We start from the raw sequence: 16,464 nt of genomic DNA, 5'->3' as shown, positions 1-16,464 counted from the left end.
TTTCTCAGCACCCACTTCCTGCCCCCAGACGTGCGCCTACCCCCGAAGGAGCTGGCTGTCTCAGTGCCTGGGCCCATGCACTTCACCTCCTCGGCCTCAGCAGATGGAGGGGGCGGGGCTGGGTGGGCGGGGCCGTGGGGGGGTGCTTCTGGTTTCTCCGGCCAGGGCCACCTCTGTCCCGCCTTCCACAGGACTGCGTCTCTGTATATAATATATATATGTATGTATTGTTCCCGGTTTTGTACGGACCATGCCCTCTGTCAGGTCGTCCCCATAAAAGCAGCCCCCAGAGCCTTGCTGCCTGGTTTCTTGATTCGCAGGAGGGGGTGGGGGGCAGAGATGCCAGTCTGAGCCCAGTGGTCTCCCACTAGTGCTACCTCTGACCCTGAGGATCTTTATACTGAGAACCCTTGTTCCCGCAAATTCCGTCTGCCACCATCCCCCCACCGCCCCCCATCCCTTCCGGGCAGGGCTGAGGTTTCTAGAGCTTTCCTTAGGCTCATCGCTTTCCTCTTTTTCAAGGTCTCTGATGGAATTCAAAGGATGGGTTAGATATAGTAAGGTGAACCCTGAGTCCCTCCCCTGAGAAGTGTAACCTGATGGGGATACCCAGCCCCTAGTTTTCTGGAGGTGCAGCTGGGGGGTGGGAGATGATACGTCAGAGCAATTTTGTCGCCTGGGTTCTAGAGAATCCCTCTGGCGGTAGCCAGAGAGGCCTTAAGTAGTCCTAGACCTCTGCTCTGTGCCAGCAGGTTTGGTTGCTAACTCACCAGTTCTAATACCAATGGGTCTGGGTGTCCAGATGCCAGGGTTCCAGGGACAAACTTCAGTGAAATCCCAGACAGAGATGAGAGCAGGGGGCAGTGGGGCCTCTCCTTGCTCTGGGAGCTGTGCGCTATGTGTGAGAAAAAAGCACAAGACACTTGTGTTCAGTGGCCCGGCCGCCAAGAGGATTCTCACAGTCCTCTTTGCCCTAAAGAATGGAAGTCCCAACATTAGGGCCCTTCAAAGTCACTTTGGTGGGCCCCTGACAAACCCGAGACGAGTGGCCTCTACCAGAACTCCCAGTGGCAGTCAGCTCCTGGGGTGGCCACTCCCTTCTGGATGGCTCTGTCTCACAAGTCTCCTTCATGTCAAGCCAAATTCTGGCTTCCCATAGCTTCATTCCAAAAATCCTAGTTCTACACCTCAGGGCCATATATAACCAGTCCAATTCTGCCACCCACCTAAGAATCAACCTGGCAACCTGGAGATGGTGGCCATGCCTCTCTAGGCATTTTCTCTTACAAGTGGATCTTCCTTGGAACACTGCTGGGAAGACAAATCCAGGTGGCTGAATCCCAGGATCAGAAACCACCAAACCACAAGATCACAGGTCATACCTCCAGAGTTACAGGTGACTTGGGCCCTTCTCAGGCAACCTGGCCAAGAAGACCCAAGGAGGACTTCCCTGGTGGCACAGTGGTTGAGAATCCGACTGCCAATGCAGGGGACGCGGGTTCGAGCCCTGGTCCGGGAAGATCCCACATGTTGCGAAGCAACTAAGCCCATGCGCCACAACTACTGAGCCTGTGCCCTAGAGCCCATGAGCCACAACTGCTGAGACCGCGTGTTACAACTACTGACGCCTGCGCACCTAGAGCCTGTGCTCCGCAACAAGAGAAGCTACTGTGATGAGAAACCCACGCACTGCAACGAAGAGTAGCCCCCACTCGCCACAACTAGAGAAAGCCCACACGCAGCAACGAAGACCCAACGCGGCCAAAAATAAATTCATTAAAATAAAAAAAAGTTCCCAAGGAGTGAAGTGGCTGGATCTTCCTGGGTGGCGAGGCAGACGTGGGGGTTGTGATGAGGGCTTCTGTTGATCTGACCAGAGCAGAGCATCCAGGGTGGGGTCCTGCCCCCATCTGTCCCGTGTATTAGGTGAGGGGCTTGCACCCCGTATGTTCCAAAAGGTGGAATCCCTTTGGAGAGTAGCCCAAGTCAAAGCCTGAGTGTGGTGTGTGGCTGGGGACGGTGTGTGTGGCTTTGCGAGTTCCTCAGGCCTGAGAGGTGACTCACCTGTGAGCTATGTCCACGTTTGGGGCTATGTCAAGTAGCCATGGGCAAGCCTGTGTGAGGCGTTACCCCAGCCCTGCCCTGCCACCTCCCCAGTTCTTAGGAGCTTGCGTAGGTTTGCCACAGCCCCAACATTCGCCATAAGGGAGGGAAATCAGATGAGGGGAGTTTCCCAGCTCCCAGAAATTTAGGGGGTCCTCCTGAGTCTTATGGTCTATAGACACCCTCCCATAGAATGTGCCCCCAACATTGACATTACATACCTATCATCTCCCCACTCCCTACGGGGGCTATATAATCAATCCCTCACTCCAGCCCACCACCCAGATTTCACCAAATGCCCACAAACTGTGTTTCCCAGACACAGCCCCGAAAACACCTCCAGAGTCACCACTCCCTCCCCAGATCTCCACAGTCCAGCCAGCATCCCATGGCTGCTAGCAGATTCTAAAGACACCCAGAGATGCCAAAACTCCCATGATCTCATTGGATCTTCAGCCCCTAAAGGTTATGAATTCTGTCCTTACCCATGGTCCTAAGACCATCCGGGCGCAACATGCCACCTCCCAGAGCCCCTCAGAGACCTGGGACTGCAGAGACCTTGGCCATCAGGGAACTCTATCCCTACAGACTGCACACCGCTCCCCTGGGCTCTGGACCCCCCTGCCCAATCTCACCACTTGCTCTTGAACAGACAAAGGGGGTAACAGAAACACCTACCTCACGGGTTTATCGTGAGGGTGACATTAATCATCTGAGAAAAGTGCCTAGCACAGTGTCTGGTACCCCCTGCACCATCTCGGGACCGTAGCTAGCTGTTGATTATTGTATTCTCTCCCCTGGCTGACCTGCCACCACCTCCAGCTCACCAGGTCCAAGTCTGACCTCATCCCCCCACACCCCCTCCACCTACAGGGCCTCAAGCCAAGGCCTGCAGTCATCTAGACCCCTCCTTCTCCTTCTGTGGCCAGCCAGTCCCCAAATCCTGTCCGTTTCTTCAATTCTACATCCTTAATATTCCTCATCACGATCTTTGATCTTTGTGGCCACTGCCATCACCTCTCAACAGCCTCATGAGTGGTGCCCCAGCCTTCAGGCAGCCTTCTCCAAAGGAGCCAGGGGTTCTTCCTAAAATGCAAATCAGAGCCCCTCACTCCTCTGTTACTTTTTCCCCTATGGCTGGTAGGATAAAGTGCAAGCCCCTCCCCCCATCCTTCATCTTCCTCTCCTTTCCTCCCTACCCCCACAAGTCCCACTAGCACTTCTACCCTGGCCTGGCCTGCAGAAGTAGCCAACAGGTCACCTCCTCCAGGAATCCTCCTGGATCACTTCCACACACGGCCCCCGCCCCGATCCTCACCCACCCCCAGGCGAGGCCTGGCTCTCTCTGATGTGCTCTCCCCGCGCTGAAGTGTCCTCTGTGAACCAAGGCTCACAGCACCCGCTCTCTTGAGGGCCTCCCCACTCATCTGTCCCCCTGACAACGCTGCGAGAGCCACGACGGCCCGGACCAGGTCGGCTCTGTTCTCCACGGTCCCCTCGGGCCTCGCCGCATCCGACTGCTCTGTGGACTTCTGTTGAATGGATGAATCAGGAGCCCTCACAGGCCTTGCAGAGGAGGCAGAAGCCCCGTAGGTCCTAAGGTGGGGCCGCATCTCCGTCCGCTCACACCCGCCCTGACTCCCGCGGGCTGAGGAGTAGCGGTAACTAGAATCCCCTCGCCCGGCTCCGCCAGCCGGGGCCGCCTCCTCCCTCCGCCGTGCTCCCGCTGCCTCCGCCCCTCCCTCCCTCCCTCCCGTTCTTTGTCTCCCGGGCGCCCGGCCTCCCCGCCACGCGCCCCCTCATCGCCCCTTCCCTGGGGACCCCCCGCGGATCCCCGTTGACACGACGCTAAGAGTATCCGCCTGCCAGGCGGGGGACCCCGCGTCCAGCCGGGCGGGGCGGGGAGACGGTTTCTCTCTCTCTCTCTCCCTCCCTCTCTCTTCTCTCCTCTCCTCTCGTCTCCTCTCCGCTCCTCTCCTCTCCTCGCTCTCTCTCTCTCTCTCTCTCTCACACACACACACACACACACACACTCGCACACACGCACACACACGCACGGAGCATCCTCCCGTCAGGTCTCCTGGTCCAGCCCCTCCCGCCGTGCCTCCTGCTTCCTGCAAAGCTTCTCCTTCTCTCTCCGAACTCCCCCACCCCCACCCGCACATTCCCTCCGGCTCCAAGACCCCCCTCGCTGACCCCTACCCCTACTCCCGGGATGGAGCGGATGGAGCCAGCCCGGAGCCCCCCGAGGCCGGGGTGACTGTCCCCCGCCCCTCTCCCGCCTGGCCCCAGCCCCAAACACCATGGGCCTGAGGGGTTTCTGAGGCGCCGGACGCTGAAGATGACAGATGCTGGAGGTGAGGTATTGGGACCCCAAGAGCCCCAAGTTGGACGGGGAAGCGGAGCTGGGGGGGGGTCTCCGGCTTGCGGTGGGAACCCGAGTGGGGTTGGATAGGGCGAAGAGACAAGGACCTTTCTTCCCCTGTCCCTAGGGCGGCCCGCACAGAGCTAGGGTTCTGGGCCGTTAGGAGATGGGTGGAGATAGGATTTGTGTCCCTAATCCGCTCCCTCTGCCCGAGGTCCGGAGAGATTAATTTTTTTAAAAAACTGGTGTTGGGGGAGGGGGGAGAGCTTAACCCCTTCTTGCCTGGTGCGGAGTTGGACTAATGGATCGGACAGAACTAGCCACTTGGCTCTGATTGGGCGATAGGGGCCCCGAGAGCGCAGAAGGTGCCCTGTCCTCCACCCCACCTCATCTCCAGCGGTGCTTGCTGGATGCCCCGAGCTTGGGCCTTATGGGAGGGGGTCACCCCTTTCTCTAGCTCCACACTGCCTCCCTCTGCCCCAGCCTCCTCTCCCAACCATCCCTCCCCAGTTGCACTTCTTTCTTGGGCTCCTTCTCCTCTTCCAGGGCCCCTTTCCTCTTTCCTTCCCCACTGAGGGCCGCCTCCCTCCTGGCAGCCGATTCTGCCCTTCTGCACCCCTCCCCTGGGCCTCACTCAGGGCTGCTGGAGCCCTGTCTCTCTCTACTGCTTCTTCCCCTGGCCCCGCTGCCGCCGCCGCTCTCAGGCTCATCTCCTTCTTGCTCTTTCTTCCTCTTCTCTGCAGCTCTGTAGACTGACTCTCCACCAACTTGTCTCTGTCCTGCTCCCCATTTCCTCTCCAGGGCTTGTGCACCCTTTCTTTGTCTTTCTCCTTTCCCTGGGTCCCAGGAAACTTAGCGTTCACCGCCTCCCTTTCTCACAGGGAAGGCTCAAAAGTTATTGGTGTTCTTCCTCCGGGAATTGGGAAGTTTTGGGAGGAAGGAGTGGCCTGGTAGAGTCAGAGCCCAGACTGCATCCAGAGAACAGGTTCATTTCCACCTTGTAGTGGTTACCTGGTTTGGATGTGCATGTATGAGTGTGGCGTGGGTGTGTGTGTGTGGGGGTGGGTGTGTATGAGTGTAATGTTGTAGGAGTGTAAATGGGGGGGATGTCTAATTTTCCAAGGTTCAGTGTTAGAAGGGGGGGTGGGAAGAGCCTGGTGACATTCTGATGTCATGCTTCCCAGAGTCCCCCAAGGGACAGCGTAGGGAGGGTCCCCCCTACACACCCCAGGGAGTTAGTTGTTGAAGAAAGCGGTTTGTGCTGAATCAGAATTCATTCGGCGCTGATGTGAGCTGGAGGCCCCAGCCCACCCCAGAGCGTACCTGAAAGAGGATGGCATCCACAAGAGGGTCTCCACCCTAAACTGGGACCTTGAATAAAGAGCACATGGGCTCTCCATTCTCAGGTGGTCTAAGAGACGAAGCACCCTCAGGGAACCTCCATTCTGATGGGAGAGGCAGTTCTTATCTTCAGAGATTCCCTCTTCTGATGGGGAATACTGCCCCTTCTCCTCAGGAGCTCCCATCTGATGTGGCAGAGATATGACCCAGTTAGGGAATCAATGAAGCATGAAAAATTACTCATTTCCTAGTAGTGGGGAAGAGTGGATTTAGAAATTATATAGACAAATGAGAGGAGTGAGGGCTATCTAGGACAGCTTTCTGGAGGAGGTGGCAGCTAGGTCCTGGTCAGATGAGCTTTGCGATTGAAGGAGGGAATTTAGTTCATTCTTAGGGGCAGCCTCTCTTCCCATCTACCCCTTCAGGACAGGAAGAGAGGTTCTAGAACTTCTCTGTTGCTAGCACCCAGGGTTGAAGAGTGGCAGGAGGGTTCCTGGAGGGCCCACATCCCTGGCTCCTTCTCATACCTCATTTCCTGCTTGCAGCCCCAAGCATCCACAGAGCCTGGGGTGGAGGTAGCTTTGAAGCGTATCCGGTCCTAGCGAGTATGGATCAGCTCCCTTACCTCTACCCCTGTCCCTTCTCCCAGCAGTGTTCTTTCCTCATGAGCAGGTTCCAAAACTGCAGATCACCACTCAGGATAGAGCTGAGGGGCAGGAGCCTGTGGTCATGGTCGAGTTCTGCCTCTTATCTCCTGCATCTCAGTTTTCCCATCTGTAAAGTGGGGATACTAAGAATCCCAAGCCTGGACAGTTCACAGTGAGATGAATCTATGTAATAACAGAAGAGGAGAATCGGAAAAGACCAAGCAGGCATGAGGTAGCTTTCCTACACCTGTCAAATGGGTGGTCTAATGCAGTGCTCTGCCCTTCTCATGGGGACCTGAGTGTTAGAAGTAATTGGAGATCACGTCCCAGGCATGCAGCATGGCCCTGGCCCTGAGCTTCCTCCTTCTCCCCTCATCTGGTATTCCCCTGCTTCTCTGACACCCAGGCTTTGGTTTAGGGATGCTGCAATCCTACATCTGCTAGGAAGCCTGCCCAAATTGTTCCGGCTACGTATATCCTGCTTTCCCACCTGCCCTTCCTTTCTTACTTCCCACAAACAAAACCAAACCCCCATCCATCCATATTTCTTCCCGGAACATATTTGATGCATCACAGAGATTTAGCTCTACGCTGTCCTGCTATGGGTACTCTTTATACCCTTCTGCATCTGTGAGTCTGTCTTGAACTGTGAGAACTGTGACTCTGTCAAGAACAGTGGCCCTGTTGATGATGCCAGCTTCCTGAACAGCTCATGTTCAGGAAGATGGGTGGTGAGAGTTGGGGGAGGCAGGACTGGGTGATGGATAGGAAGATGGATGGGTGGATGGTATAAATTGACGGATGTAAAAATGGGTGGATGGTTGGACAGGGCGGATGGTGGATGGATGGGTGGCTGGAAAGATAGATGTTTGGACAGATGATGGATGGGTGAATGAGTGGACGGTGAATAGGCAAGTAGATGCATGGATAAGTAGGGACGTAAGTAGGTGGGTGGATGGAAGAACCTGGGTTCTCATTTTGATCTTGCCATTAACTTATGCGATCTTAGATCAGTCATTCTCCTGTCTCTTTATTTGTAGAATGAGAGGATTGGATTTAATAGTCTCCAAGATTTCTCCCAGATTCGATATTGGACAGCTTTTGATGATTAAAAGCTTTTAGGGAATGCTAATGACGGAAGGGCCCAAGACAGTGACGGGGAGAGAAGTTCAGTGACCCGTGTGGAGGCACTCAGCAAATCAGCTTGGACCAGGGCTGCAGGACGGCCTGTGTCGATACCCTGGACTTGCTTCTACCTCCTGCCCGCCCCAACAATCTGGGCTGTGGTTCAGATGATTTCTCTTTCAGGGGCCAGAGAAAGAGTTGTAAGGAGAGGTGAGGGCCAGAAGGCTAGGAGCAGGTAGCCATTGGCAGCTCCCTTGCCTGCACCAACCTGAACCTCTTATCCATGGTCTTTTTTTTTCCTCTTTCTCCTCTTGTCCTCCCAGCTCTCTTGAGTCATGGCTTCTTCAAAGCTCCGAGAACCTGCGGATGAGGTTTTCGGTAAGTTCTGTTTGGCTCTATCTCTAGCCAAGGCTATCGGGCCTTGGGGAAGAGGAGTCCTGGTAACTTCAGTGTCTGTGTGTGTGTGTGTGTGTGTGTGTGTGTGTGTGTGTGTGTGTATTTTGGCTCTACAGCCTGATTTTTTGTCACCATTATCTGAGTAGATATCCAATTACAACAACGATGATAATAAGGGTCCCCATTTATCAAGCGCTTGTCTCATGCCAGGTGCTAGGCTAGCACTCCCATTTCACATGCACCGTATCATTTAACCCTCACAACAAGGCTAAGGAACGTGCCCACCTGTCCTAAGCCCAGGACAGGGAGCACAGAAGTGACTTGCTTTAAAGATCACACTGCAAGTTAGTGGCAGAGCTGGGACTAAAACTCCAGACTGCCTAACTCCCTGCTGGCAGCCACTGTGCTGTATGTACACCAGTATTCCCCAGCGCAGGTGACACAGGTTACCTCCGAGCTGCATAAATAAGGGACCTCATCTGCATGGATGTGCAGGGAAATCAAAAATGCATAACACACACTCAGCATCTACACCCCCAGACCGACCCCCCTGTGTTCTCACTGGGGTGCATGGACACGCCCCCACCCCATCATTTACCCCCTGCAGCCTTTCTATTGTGTGGATTAGAGAAAGACCACTGACGGGGCACAGTTCCCAGCATGCACTGGGGTGGAAAGGCTGTTTACCAGCTGGGTTCGGTGGAGGAACGTGGAGGGCGCCGTGGAGGCAGAAAGCTGGCGTATGCAGCCCTCAGGACTCTCAGCTGGGAGGGGTTCCTAGCTGTGGAATGCCACAGGGCCTCCGGTTTCTCCACCCCTGCCTCTCATCTCTACCTTCCTTGCCCTCTCCTCCTCCCACTTCCCCGCTCACCTCTCTCTCCCCTGTGGCTGCCACAGGCCCTGGCAATGCCAACGCCGCCCGCCGGAACTGCTGCCTCCTGGCTCCTGGGGAACTGCTTCCCGGCCTGGCCTCCCTGGGGCCTGTGCATGCAGGCTTTGCCTCGGGGACGCCCCCAGCCTCGAACTGTCTCTGGGCCTCAGACTCTGAGTCTCTCCATCCCCACGCAGGCCCAGCCTGACCCCTGGCCTGGCAGAGGCGAGCTCCCCGTTCCTTGGGCTTTTTGGCCTCCGCTCCCCCACCCCCCACCCTTCCTGTTTTCCTTCTCCCTGACCTGCTGAGGTAGCTGCCTGCCTGGCGGCTTTCCTGAAGAGAAAGGCGATGAAATATTCATGACTTCCCACTGCCCAGGGCCGGGCTAACTCCCAGGGAGTGAGGGAGAGGGAGAGCAAGATGGTGGGAGGGATGGACAAGGTGATGAGGGCCTGGTAGAGTAAGGGACCAGAGGAGAGGCTGGCCCCACCTTGCCTCAAAAAGCCCCAAGCCCCTTAGGAGTTCCTTTGCTCCCTAGACCCTCCACGGTAAGATGACCATGGTTTTGATGTGGCCCAGATTCAGGTGCAGAGAGCCCTTCTCCATGGCCCAGGGCGGCTGGACACCAGCTGCGCGCTGGACTGGTCGAGGAGGCTCATGAGCTCCCTTCCAGGAGCCCTGCCTACTGTCCTTAACTCCCTCTGCACCCTGGGCCAAACTTTCCTCTCCAAGGAAAGTAAGGGCCTGTAAAGTGAGGGGTTGGACTCACAAGTCACTCCCATCTCTGCCTCAGAGGACGTAGAGAGGGCTTGGTAGTTACACACTGAGCCGCTGGAGCCCGAAGGCCTATAACCCTGGCCTGCTCTTCACCAGCCCTATACCCTCAGGCAAATTAAGGCTGCCCTGGGGATTCTTGGAGTCGCTTCCTCCTTGGGTTGTGGGGAGGTTTAAACGAGCTAGTAACTGTAAAACACTTAGAACACTCATATACACATTCACTGTCTCACACACGTCACACACACACTATTCTATGCCTGTGTTAGTACAAATGACGTTTAGGAGCTGACGTTTTAATGGGTGGAGAGAGACAATAAACTAAATTAGTAAAATATATGGTATGCCAGAGAATGACAAATGATATAGGAAAAAATTTAGCAGTGGGGGTTTGGGGGGTTATTCTAAATTGGGTGGTCTCTCAGTGAGAGAAAGCATTTAAGCAGAGACTTGAAGGAGGTGAGAGAGAGAACTGTGCAGAGATCTGTGGCAAGAGCCTTGCAGGAAAGGGAAGAGGAAGTGCAAAGGCCCTGAGGTGCAGAATAGCTGGTGTAAGGAAGAGCCAGGAGGCCAGGGTGGCTGGAGCAGAGGGAAGAAGAGGGAGAGAGTCGCTGAGCTGCCTGCGTCTGGAGGCCGTGGTAAGAACTCGGCTTCTTACTCTGTGAGAGATGGAAGTCACTGGAGGGTTCTGAGCGGAGGGAGGCGTGACCTGGGCTGACATGTTTTATCAGGATCACTCTGGCTGCTGGGTTGAAATCAGACCGTAAATGGGAAAGGGAGGAGGAGGGAAGACCAGCCGGGATGATCTGTAATAATGGAGGCAAGAGGTAGTAGTGACCTAGACCAGGAATGCTGTGTGTTCTCCCTCTCCTTTCCTCTCCCCTCCTCCTTCTCCTCACATGTATACATGTATGTAAGTGCGTGTATATACAGACACATATACACAATATCTTACTGTGGGAAGTCAAAAGTAGAGAGACTAGCACAATGTACCCCATCATACGCTTACGTACTCATCTCTCAACCTCAACCATCATCAACTCATGGACAGTCTTGTTTCATCTACATCCCCTTCCACTCTCCACTCCTAGTCTCCTGGATTATTTTGAACCTAACCCAAAACATCATGTCATTTCACCATAAATATTTCAGCATGTCTAGATATATTTCCAAAGTAGAGCTAACAGGAATTGTGGATGGATCAGTTTGCAGGCTGAGAGGGAGAGGGAGGAATCACGGGTGACTCCAGGGGTTTGGCCTGAGAAGCTGCAAGGATGGAGACGCCATTCACTGAGCTGGGCAGACCGGGCAGCTTAGGGGGTAGGGAGGTCAGGAGTCCAATTGTGACATATACGTTGAAGATGCCCATTGGACATCCAAGTGGAGGTGTCAAGTAGGCAGCTGGACACATGAATTACCAACTGGGTCTGAGAGCAGTGACTGGGTGGACAGTGGGGCCTTTCAGTGAGCCAGGGACAGAGAACCAGTTTGAGGCAAGGTGGTGGGTTCGTTTGATGGGTTGAGTTTGAGGTCCCTGGGTGATTCTGACATGGTAAGTTCCCTGGCAGGTGCTGAGGTGCCCAGACTTGGAATTCAGGGGAGGGGTCAGAGTTGGAAATAGGTATAGGTAGTAGTTCAGCCACTGGGGTGGCTTAGGGGGCGTCTGCAGACAAGGGAAAGAGGAGCAGGCAAGGCAGGGCCTTGAGTGATGGGATGGGGTCCCTGAGATCATTAGGGGTGGAGTGGTGAAGAAAGGTATTAACCCATGCCGAGGTCTGGGAAGAACCTTCTCTGCCTGGAGAAGCTCAGGGTCACTGCAGAGTGAAGGCTGCGTTCTCTGGTGGAGCAAATGGAAAGTGAAACTTGGAGCAGGAGGGTCTACGCATAATCTGTTGGGTTTGCCTACTCTTCCGCCATGTCCTCACCCAGGACCTAGCCCTGGGCCATGAACCCCAGGACGGGAGAGACAGGCTTCAGGGATCTGTAGGCTTTCCTCTCTGCCACCGCCGCTGGCTTTTGGGGGTCCCTCTGCTCCAGTTAACTGTGAGCCCTCTAGATGCTCAGCAGTGCTGTCTCTGAGTGTGACCTTGAGCATGGCACAGCAAGCCGGTGTCCCCGGCAGGGCCAATCTCTGGAGCTAGACTAGCCAGGCTCAAATCCCAGACCATTGCTAGCTGCTGGCCTCAGTCAAGAGACCTAACCTCTCTGATCCTCAGTTTGCTTAGCTGTGAAATGTCCGTAACAGCTGTCCCTAGCCTGCGGGTTGTTCTAGGTAGACAAGGTGTTGTATGTATGTTCTGGCGTGTAGTTGGCACTTCTTCAGTGGTAGCAGTTACAACCATGCTCTCTCCGGCCTCATCCTCCAGTCCTTCCCTCCACAAACCTGCCCTCCCATTGCCCTGGAGGTGCCCGCCCCCAGCTTCCCTTCCTCCCAGCATTGCATATACTAGTTTTGCCAACCTCCTCTCTTGTAAACTCCCATCCAGACCTTAAGACCCAGCTTTGGTGTTTCCTCCTCCAACCCATCCAAACAGAGCCATCCTGTCCTCTGTGCCTGTGAGAGGTTCCATCACACACTGTATGAGCTGATATGTCCAGCTCCCTGCGAGACTGTGAAAGACCCAGCTCTCCATCTCATAGGACTATCAGTGCCCTGCGCTTGGAGACGTTTGTTGAATGCCTGGGTGTGAGTACAGGTGGCCACTTGAGGTGGGCCTCCGGGATTGCTGTCCTCATGTGTCTGGTCTCTGCCCCTCTTCCCCGGTTTGCAGACCTGGACTTGGCTGTGCCAGAGACCGTCAGACTGGACAGCAGTTTACACAAGGCCCGAGCCCAACTACTGGCCAAGGGCCGGAGACACAGGCCCTCCCGCTCGAGGCTTCGGGACAGTGCCAGCTCAGCGGAGGATGGTGAAGGCTCCGATGGGCCCGCAGGCAAGGTTGGGGCAATCCACCCAATCGCACATACCCCACCCACCCTTCTTGCTCCTGGATGATCCCTCCAAACCACTCTTCCAGGGAAACCACACCCCTAGACTTCTGACATAATAAGGTTAACAGATACTAGCTGCAGTTCAATTCTGGCTCACCTCATCCTTTCAAGGAAGGTATTATCCCCATCTTCCAGACGAGGAAATTGAGGCCCTGAGAGGTTCACTAACAAAGTCACACAGTTAGTAAGTGAAGGAGGCGGGATCCAGCCCCAGCCTATGTGACCGGAAGTCCCATTTCCCACCTCTCGCTGCCCAGCCACCTCTCGGCCCAAGACACGAGGAAACCCTCCCTCCAAGTCCCGGAAGGACCTAGGAGCCCGGGCTCCCCTCCGGGAAGAGGGGAGGAGGGTTGGCGGTGAGCGGCTGCCCCTTCCCCAGGTGACCGATGGCTGCGGGAGCCCCCTGCACCGGCTGCGCTCACCTCTGCACTCGGGCCCGGGGTCCCCAGCCGGGAGCTCCTTCTGCCTGGAGCCCCCGGGGTTGCGGCGCAGCCTGGACGAGGACGAGCCGCCGCCCTCGCCGCTCGCACGCTACAGGCCCCTGCACAACGCCGCCTCGCACGAGGGCCTGGCCGCCGCCTCCTGCTCGCCGCCGCGCTCCGCGCCCTCGTCCGACAGCTCGCCCAGCTTCGTGCGCCGCCATCCCCGCGCCGAGCCGCACAGCGAAGGTGAGCGGCGGTCGGCGCGGCGCCCCCTGCTGGCAAGAGGTCCCTTGGGCGCCGAAGTGCGTGGCGGGATCCGAGGGGCAGGGTGGCTGGGGCAGGTGGGGAATAAAGACCACGGTTCTTTCACTCATTTCCCAAGCGCCTCAATATGTGCCAGGCACTGCTGGGCACTGACACACACACAAGAGCAAGCAGATGCAGTTCTCGTCCTCACGGGGCTTATAGGTTCGAGGAGAAGCAACCAAATCATCCATTGATTAAACGTATAGTTACAAGGTGTATTAAGTGCTATGTGAGAAAACAGTGCGCGGGGCGGGAGAGCATATATCAGCGTGAAAGCATCCTGGGAGCAGTTGGGAGCATCCTGGAAGGCTTCTCTGAGGAAGTGACATGTGAGCCAAGATTAGAAGGTTGGCTACAAGTTGGACAAGATAAAATTAACAGTAAACAGCAGTGGTCCCTGCTTTTTCAGCGTGGTTTATGGTTTGTATAAGGCTTTCGTCAACATCTTATTAGGTCTCATGAAATAGGCAGTGTCATTATCCCCGTATTTGAGATGCAGGAAGCTCAGAAGGTAGCGACTTGTCCTAGGTCACACAGCTAGTGAAGGGCACCAGAGCCGGGTTGCCTGATTCTAAGTCGAGAGAATTCCTACCACCTCACTGGCAGCTGGAAGAGGCAGACAAGCCACCACACAGGCTATTTCCTTCCTTCTCTTCCACAAAAGATGACAGCCGGGATGCCAGCCCACCTGAGCCCGCCAGCCCTACCATTGGCCTGGATAAGAAGACTCGCCGAAAGTTCCTGGACCTGGGGTGAGTGGAAGCGGGGCCGAGAACGAAGGCTTGGGGATGGGGGTAGCGTAGTGGGCGGCACTGTCCCACTCCCCCTTGCCCCCCCCCCACAGGGTCACCTTACGCCGAGCATCCACTAGCAAGAGCCGGAAGGAGAAGGGCAGCAACCGTCTGTCCATGGGCAGCAGGTAAGAGGTACCCACAGCCCCTCAGCCACAGCTTTTGCCCCCAGCTCCCTGTGGGCCCCAGCCCTTGCCTTGGTGCCCACACTCATGCAGGGCACTCTCTCCACAGGGAGTCGGTGGAGGGGTCCGGCAGGTCAGGGGGCTCCCCGTTCCTGCCCTTTTCCTGGTTCACAGACAGTGGCAAGGGCTCGGCGTGTTCTGGCAGCACCACCTCCCCGGCCTGCTCCCCTAAACACGAGCGCTTCAGCCCTAAGAAGTCAGCTTCTCAGGTGAGTCTGTGGCCCTCTGGCTCCCATACTGGCCCCCAGACTCAGGTGACGTGAAGACATACTTCACCCTGGCTTGGGCTGGGATCCAGGCATTCCTGGGGTCCATCTGTCTGTCCATGGAGCCATTCAGTGATCCATTAATTCATCCAGTTTCTGAGTTCAGGCATTCACTTGTTTATATGCTGAGCGGCTCCTTCATTGATTCGTTCATTGCTGCCTCCACGGTCCCCTAGTACACACCCGGCCTGAGGGCTCCTCTATCCCTGCTAGCTCTTCTGCCTGGCTCAGTTCTGGCCCCATGTCCTGTCCTAGGAGCTGGGCTACGTGTGTGGTGTGGTGATGCTTGGGGGAAGCAGAGATGAACAGGACCCCAACCTAGCTAGTGCTCAGAAGGTACACAGCCCTGTGGGAGAAGTGAGACCGAGTAGCAGAAGCAAGGATGAGCACCTGTTTACGTTCACCAGGACTCCGCAGTCTACAAAGCTCCGAGTGCATGTTTCTGCTTTACTCCCAGAAAGGCTCAGTGAAGTAGGGAAGGCAGACACACTCACCGCCATTGTACAGATGAGCAGATGCAAGCCCAGACTGAAGGGACGTGCCTACAGACTCAGTTGGATTTAGGGGCCAGGCGCTGTGACTCCCAGCCCTGTGACTGTTCTGTGATTCTGATTCTGTTCCTTACATGCAGCCGGGTCAGAGGAGATCAGAAAACCGGAAATTCAGGGGAGAAGGGGTCCCTCCCTTTCTTCCTTCCCTCGTGCTGGGCCCTGGTGAATAGACACAGCCCAGGCCCTCACAGAGCTCACAGTCCAGCGAGGACAAAGACATCTAACCAGGTTTTTACGAGCCAGGGTGCTAGAGGCCATGCTGGGGAGGCACAAGGCAGAGACGTCCAACCCAGCGCGAGGGAATCCCAGTCAGCTGTCTAGAAAGCGACACCAGTCTGACCTCCTCCATTCCTGCTAACTACTCCGCCTGGCTCAGTTCTAGCCCCACGTCCTCCCAGAGGCCTCAGATGCGATGCCTCGCACGAGTCACCGCGCCCTGGGTGGCCGCCTAGCTCCTGGTTCACTACGAGGGCCCTGAGCGACTCCTGGTGCTCAGCCCTGGGCTTCAGCTTCCTCTGGATGGGGCTGGAGGGTCGGGGGTGACTGCCTTGCGCTTGGAGGTGAGCTCTCTCCTCAGCGGCCTGCCCCCCTCCTGTCTAGGAATCCACTCTGAGCGATGACTCCACACCCCCCAGCAGCAGCCCCAAGATTCCAAGCGGTCCCCGGCAGGCGGGCAAGTGTTCCTACCCCTACCACACACTGTCCCAGTCTTCGGATGAGGTAAGCAGGCCCTGACGTCTGACGCAGCCAAGGGTGCGGGCCACGGGCCACGCCTTCCCCCCTCACGCTCCTTGGTCTCCGCCCCAGTTTCTGGATGAACCTCTCCCCACCATCTACCACTGGACCAGTCAGCAGGTGGGCCAGTGGCTGCACAGCCTCAACCTGGAGCAGTATGCCGCGGAGTTTGCTGCGAGGCAGGTGGATGGGCCGCAGCTACTGCAGCTGGATGGAAGCAAACTGAAGGTGGGTCAGAGGAGAAGGACCACGACCCAGCCAGAGCCTGAGGCAACCTTCAAGAATTAGGGACCTTTCCACTCCCTTTAAGACCACCGCCCTGGCCTCTGACCTTTAGGCAAGATCCCCGGCCCGATCGTTGCTCTCTAGTATGGGTTCCCAGTCTGACTCCAGCCCAATTCCTCAGTTTGACCTTCAAGCTCCAGCCCAAGTCTCCAGGTTGACCTCTGACCTTGAGGACTATCCTATCGGACTCTTCGCTCTAATCAGTCTCCCCTGGTCATCTCACCTGATTCTTGGAGTCTTAGTCTCCCAAGACTAAGAATCTTGGAGGCTGGTGGTTGTGGGAGGGAAGGAGTGGGGGTGGGGTGGGGGG

At 56.2% G+C, this 16,464-nt stretch overlaps 2 protein-coding genes across 2 annotated transcripts in view; one reads left to right on the top strand and one right to left on the bottom strand.

Annotated features, from left to right (window-relative positions):
• Window positions 1-7,855: 7,855 nt before the first annotated feature.
• The window catches only part of PDK2 (pyruvate dehydrogenase kinase 2), a 27,815-nt gene continuing 19,206 nt past the window's right edge, over window positions 7,856-16,464 (bottom strand). The window contains exon 11 of the mRNA XM_024743065.1: window positions 7,856-7,941. Within this exon, the coding sequence (XP_024598833.1) occupies window positions 7,915-7,941 (27 nt within the window). The 3' untranslated portion in view covers window positions 7,856-7,914. The remainder of the gene's footprint in view (window positions 7,942-16,464) is intronic.
• Window positions 7,917-16,464, top strand: part of SAMD14 (sterile alpha motif domain containing 14) — an 11,110-nt gene continuing 2,562 nt past the window's right edge. The window contains exons 1-8 of the mRNA XM_024743099.1: window positions 7,917-7,959; window positions 12,394-12,560; window positions 12,993-13,281; window positions 14,006-14,093; window positions 14,186-14,260; window positions 14,367-14,526; window positions 15,735-15,854; window positions 15,942-16,097. Coding sequence (XP_024598867.1) covers window positions 7,917-7,959; window positions 12,394-12,560; window positions 12,993-13,281; window positions 14,006-14,093; window positions 14,186-14,260; window positions 14,367-14,526; window positions 15,735-15,854; window positions 15,942-16,097 — 1,098 coding nt within the window. The remainder of the gene's footprint in view (window positions 7,960-12,393; window positions 12,561-12,992; window positions 13,282-14,005; window positions 14,094-14,185; window positions 14,261-14,366; window positions 14,527-15,734; window positions 15,855-15,941; window positions 16,098-16,464) is intronic.

Source organism: Neophocaena asiaeorientalis, unplaced genomic scaffold (genome assembly GCF_003031525.2).
Source record: "Neophocaena asiaeorientalis asiaeorientalis breed wild unplaced genomic scaffold, Neophocaena_asiaeorientalis_V1.1 scaffold1, whole genome shotgun sequence".
Taxonomy (NCBI): Eukaryota; Metazoa; Chordata; class Mammalia; order Artiodactyla; family Phocoenidae; genus Neophocaena; species Neophocaena asiaeorientalis.
This window is presented reverse-complemented; position numbering and strand designations above follow the sequence as displayed.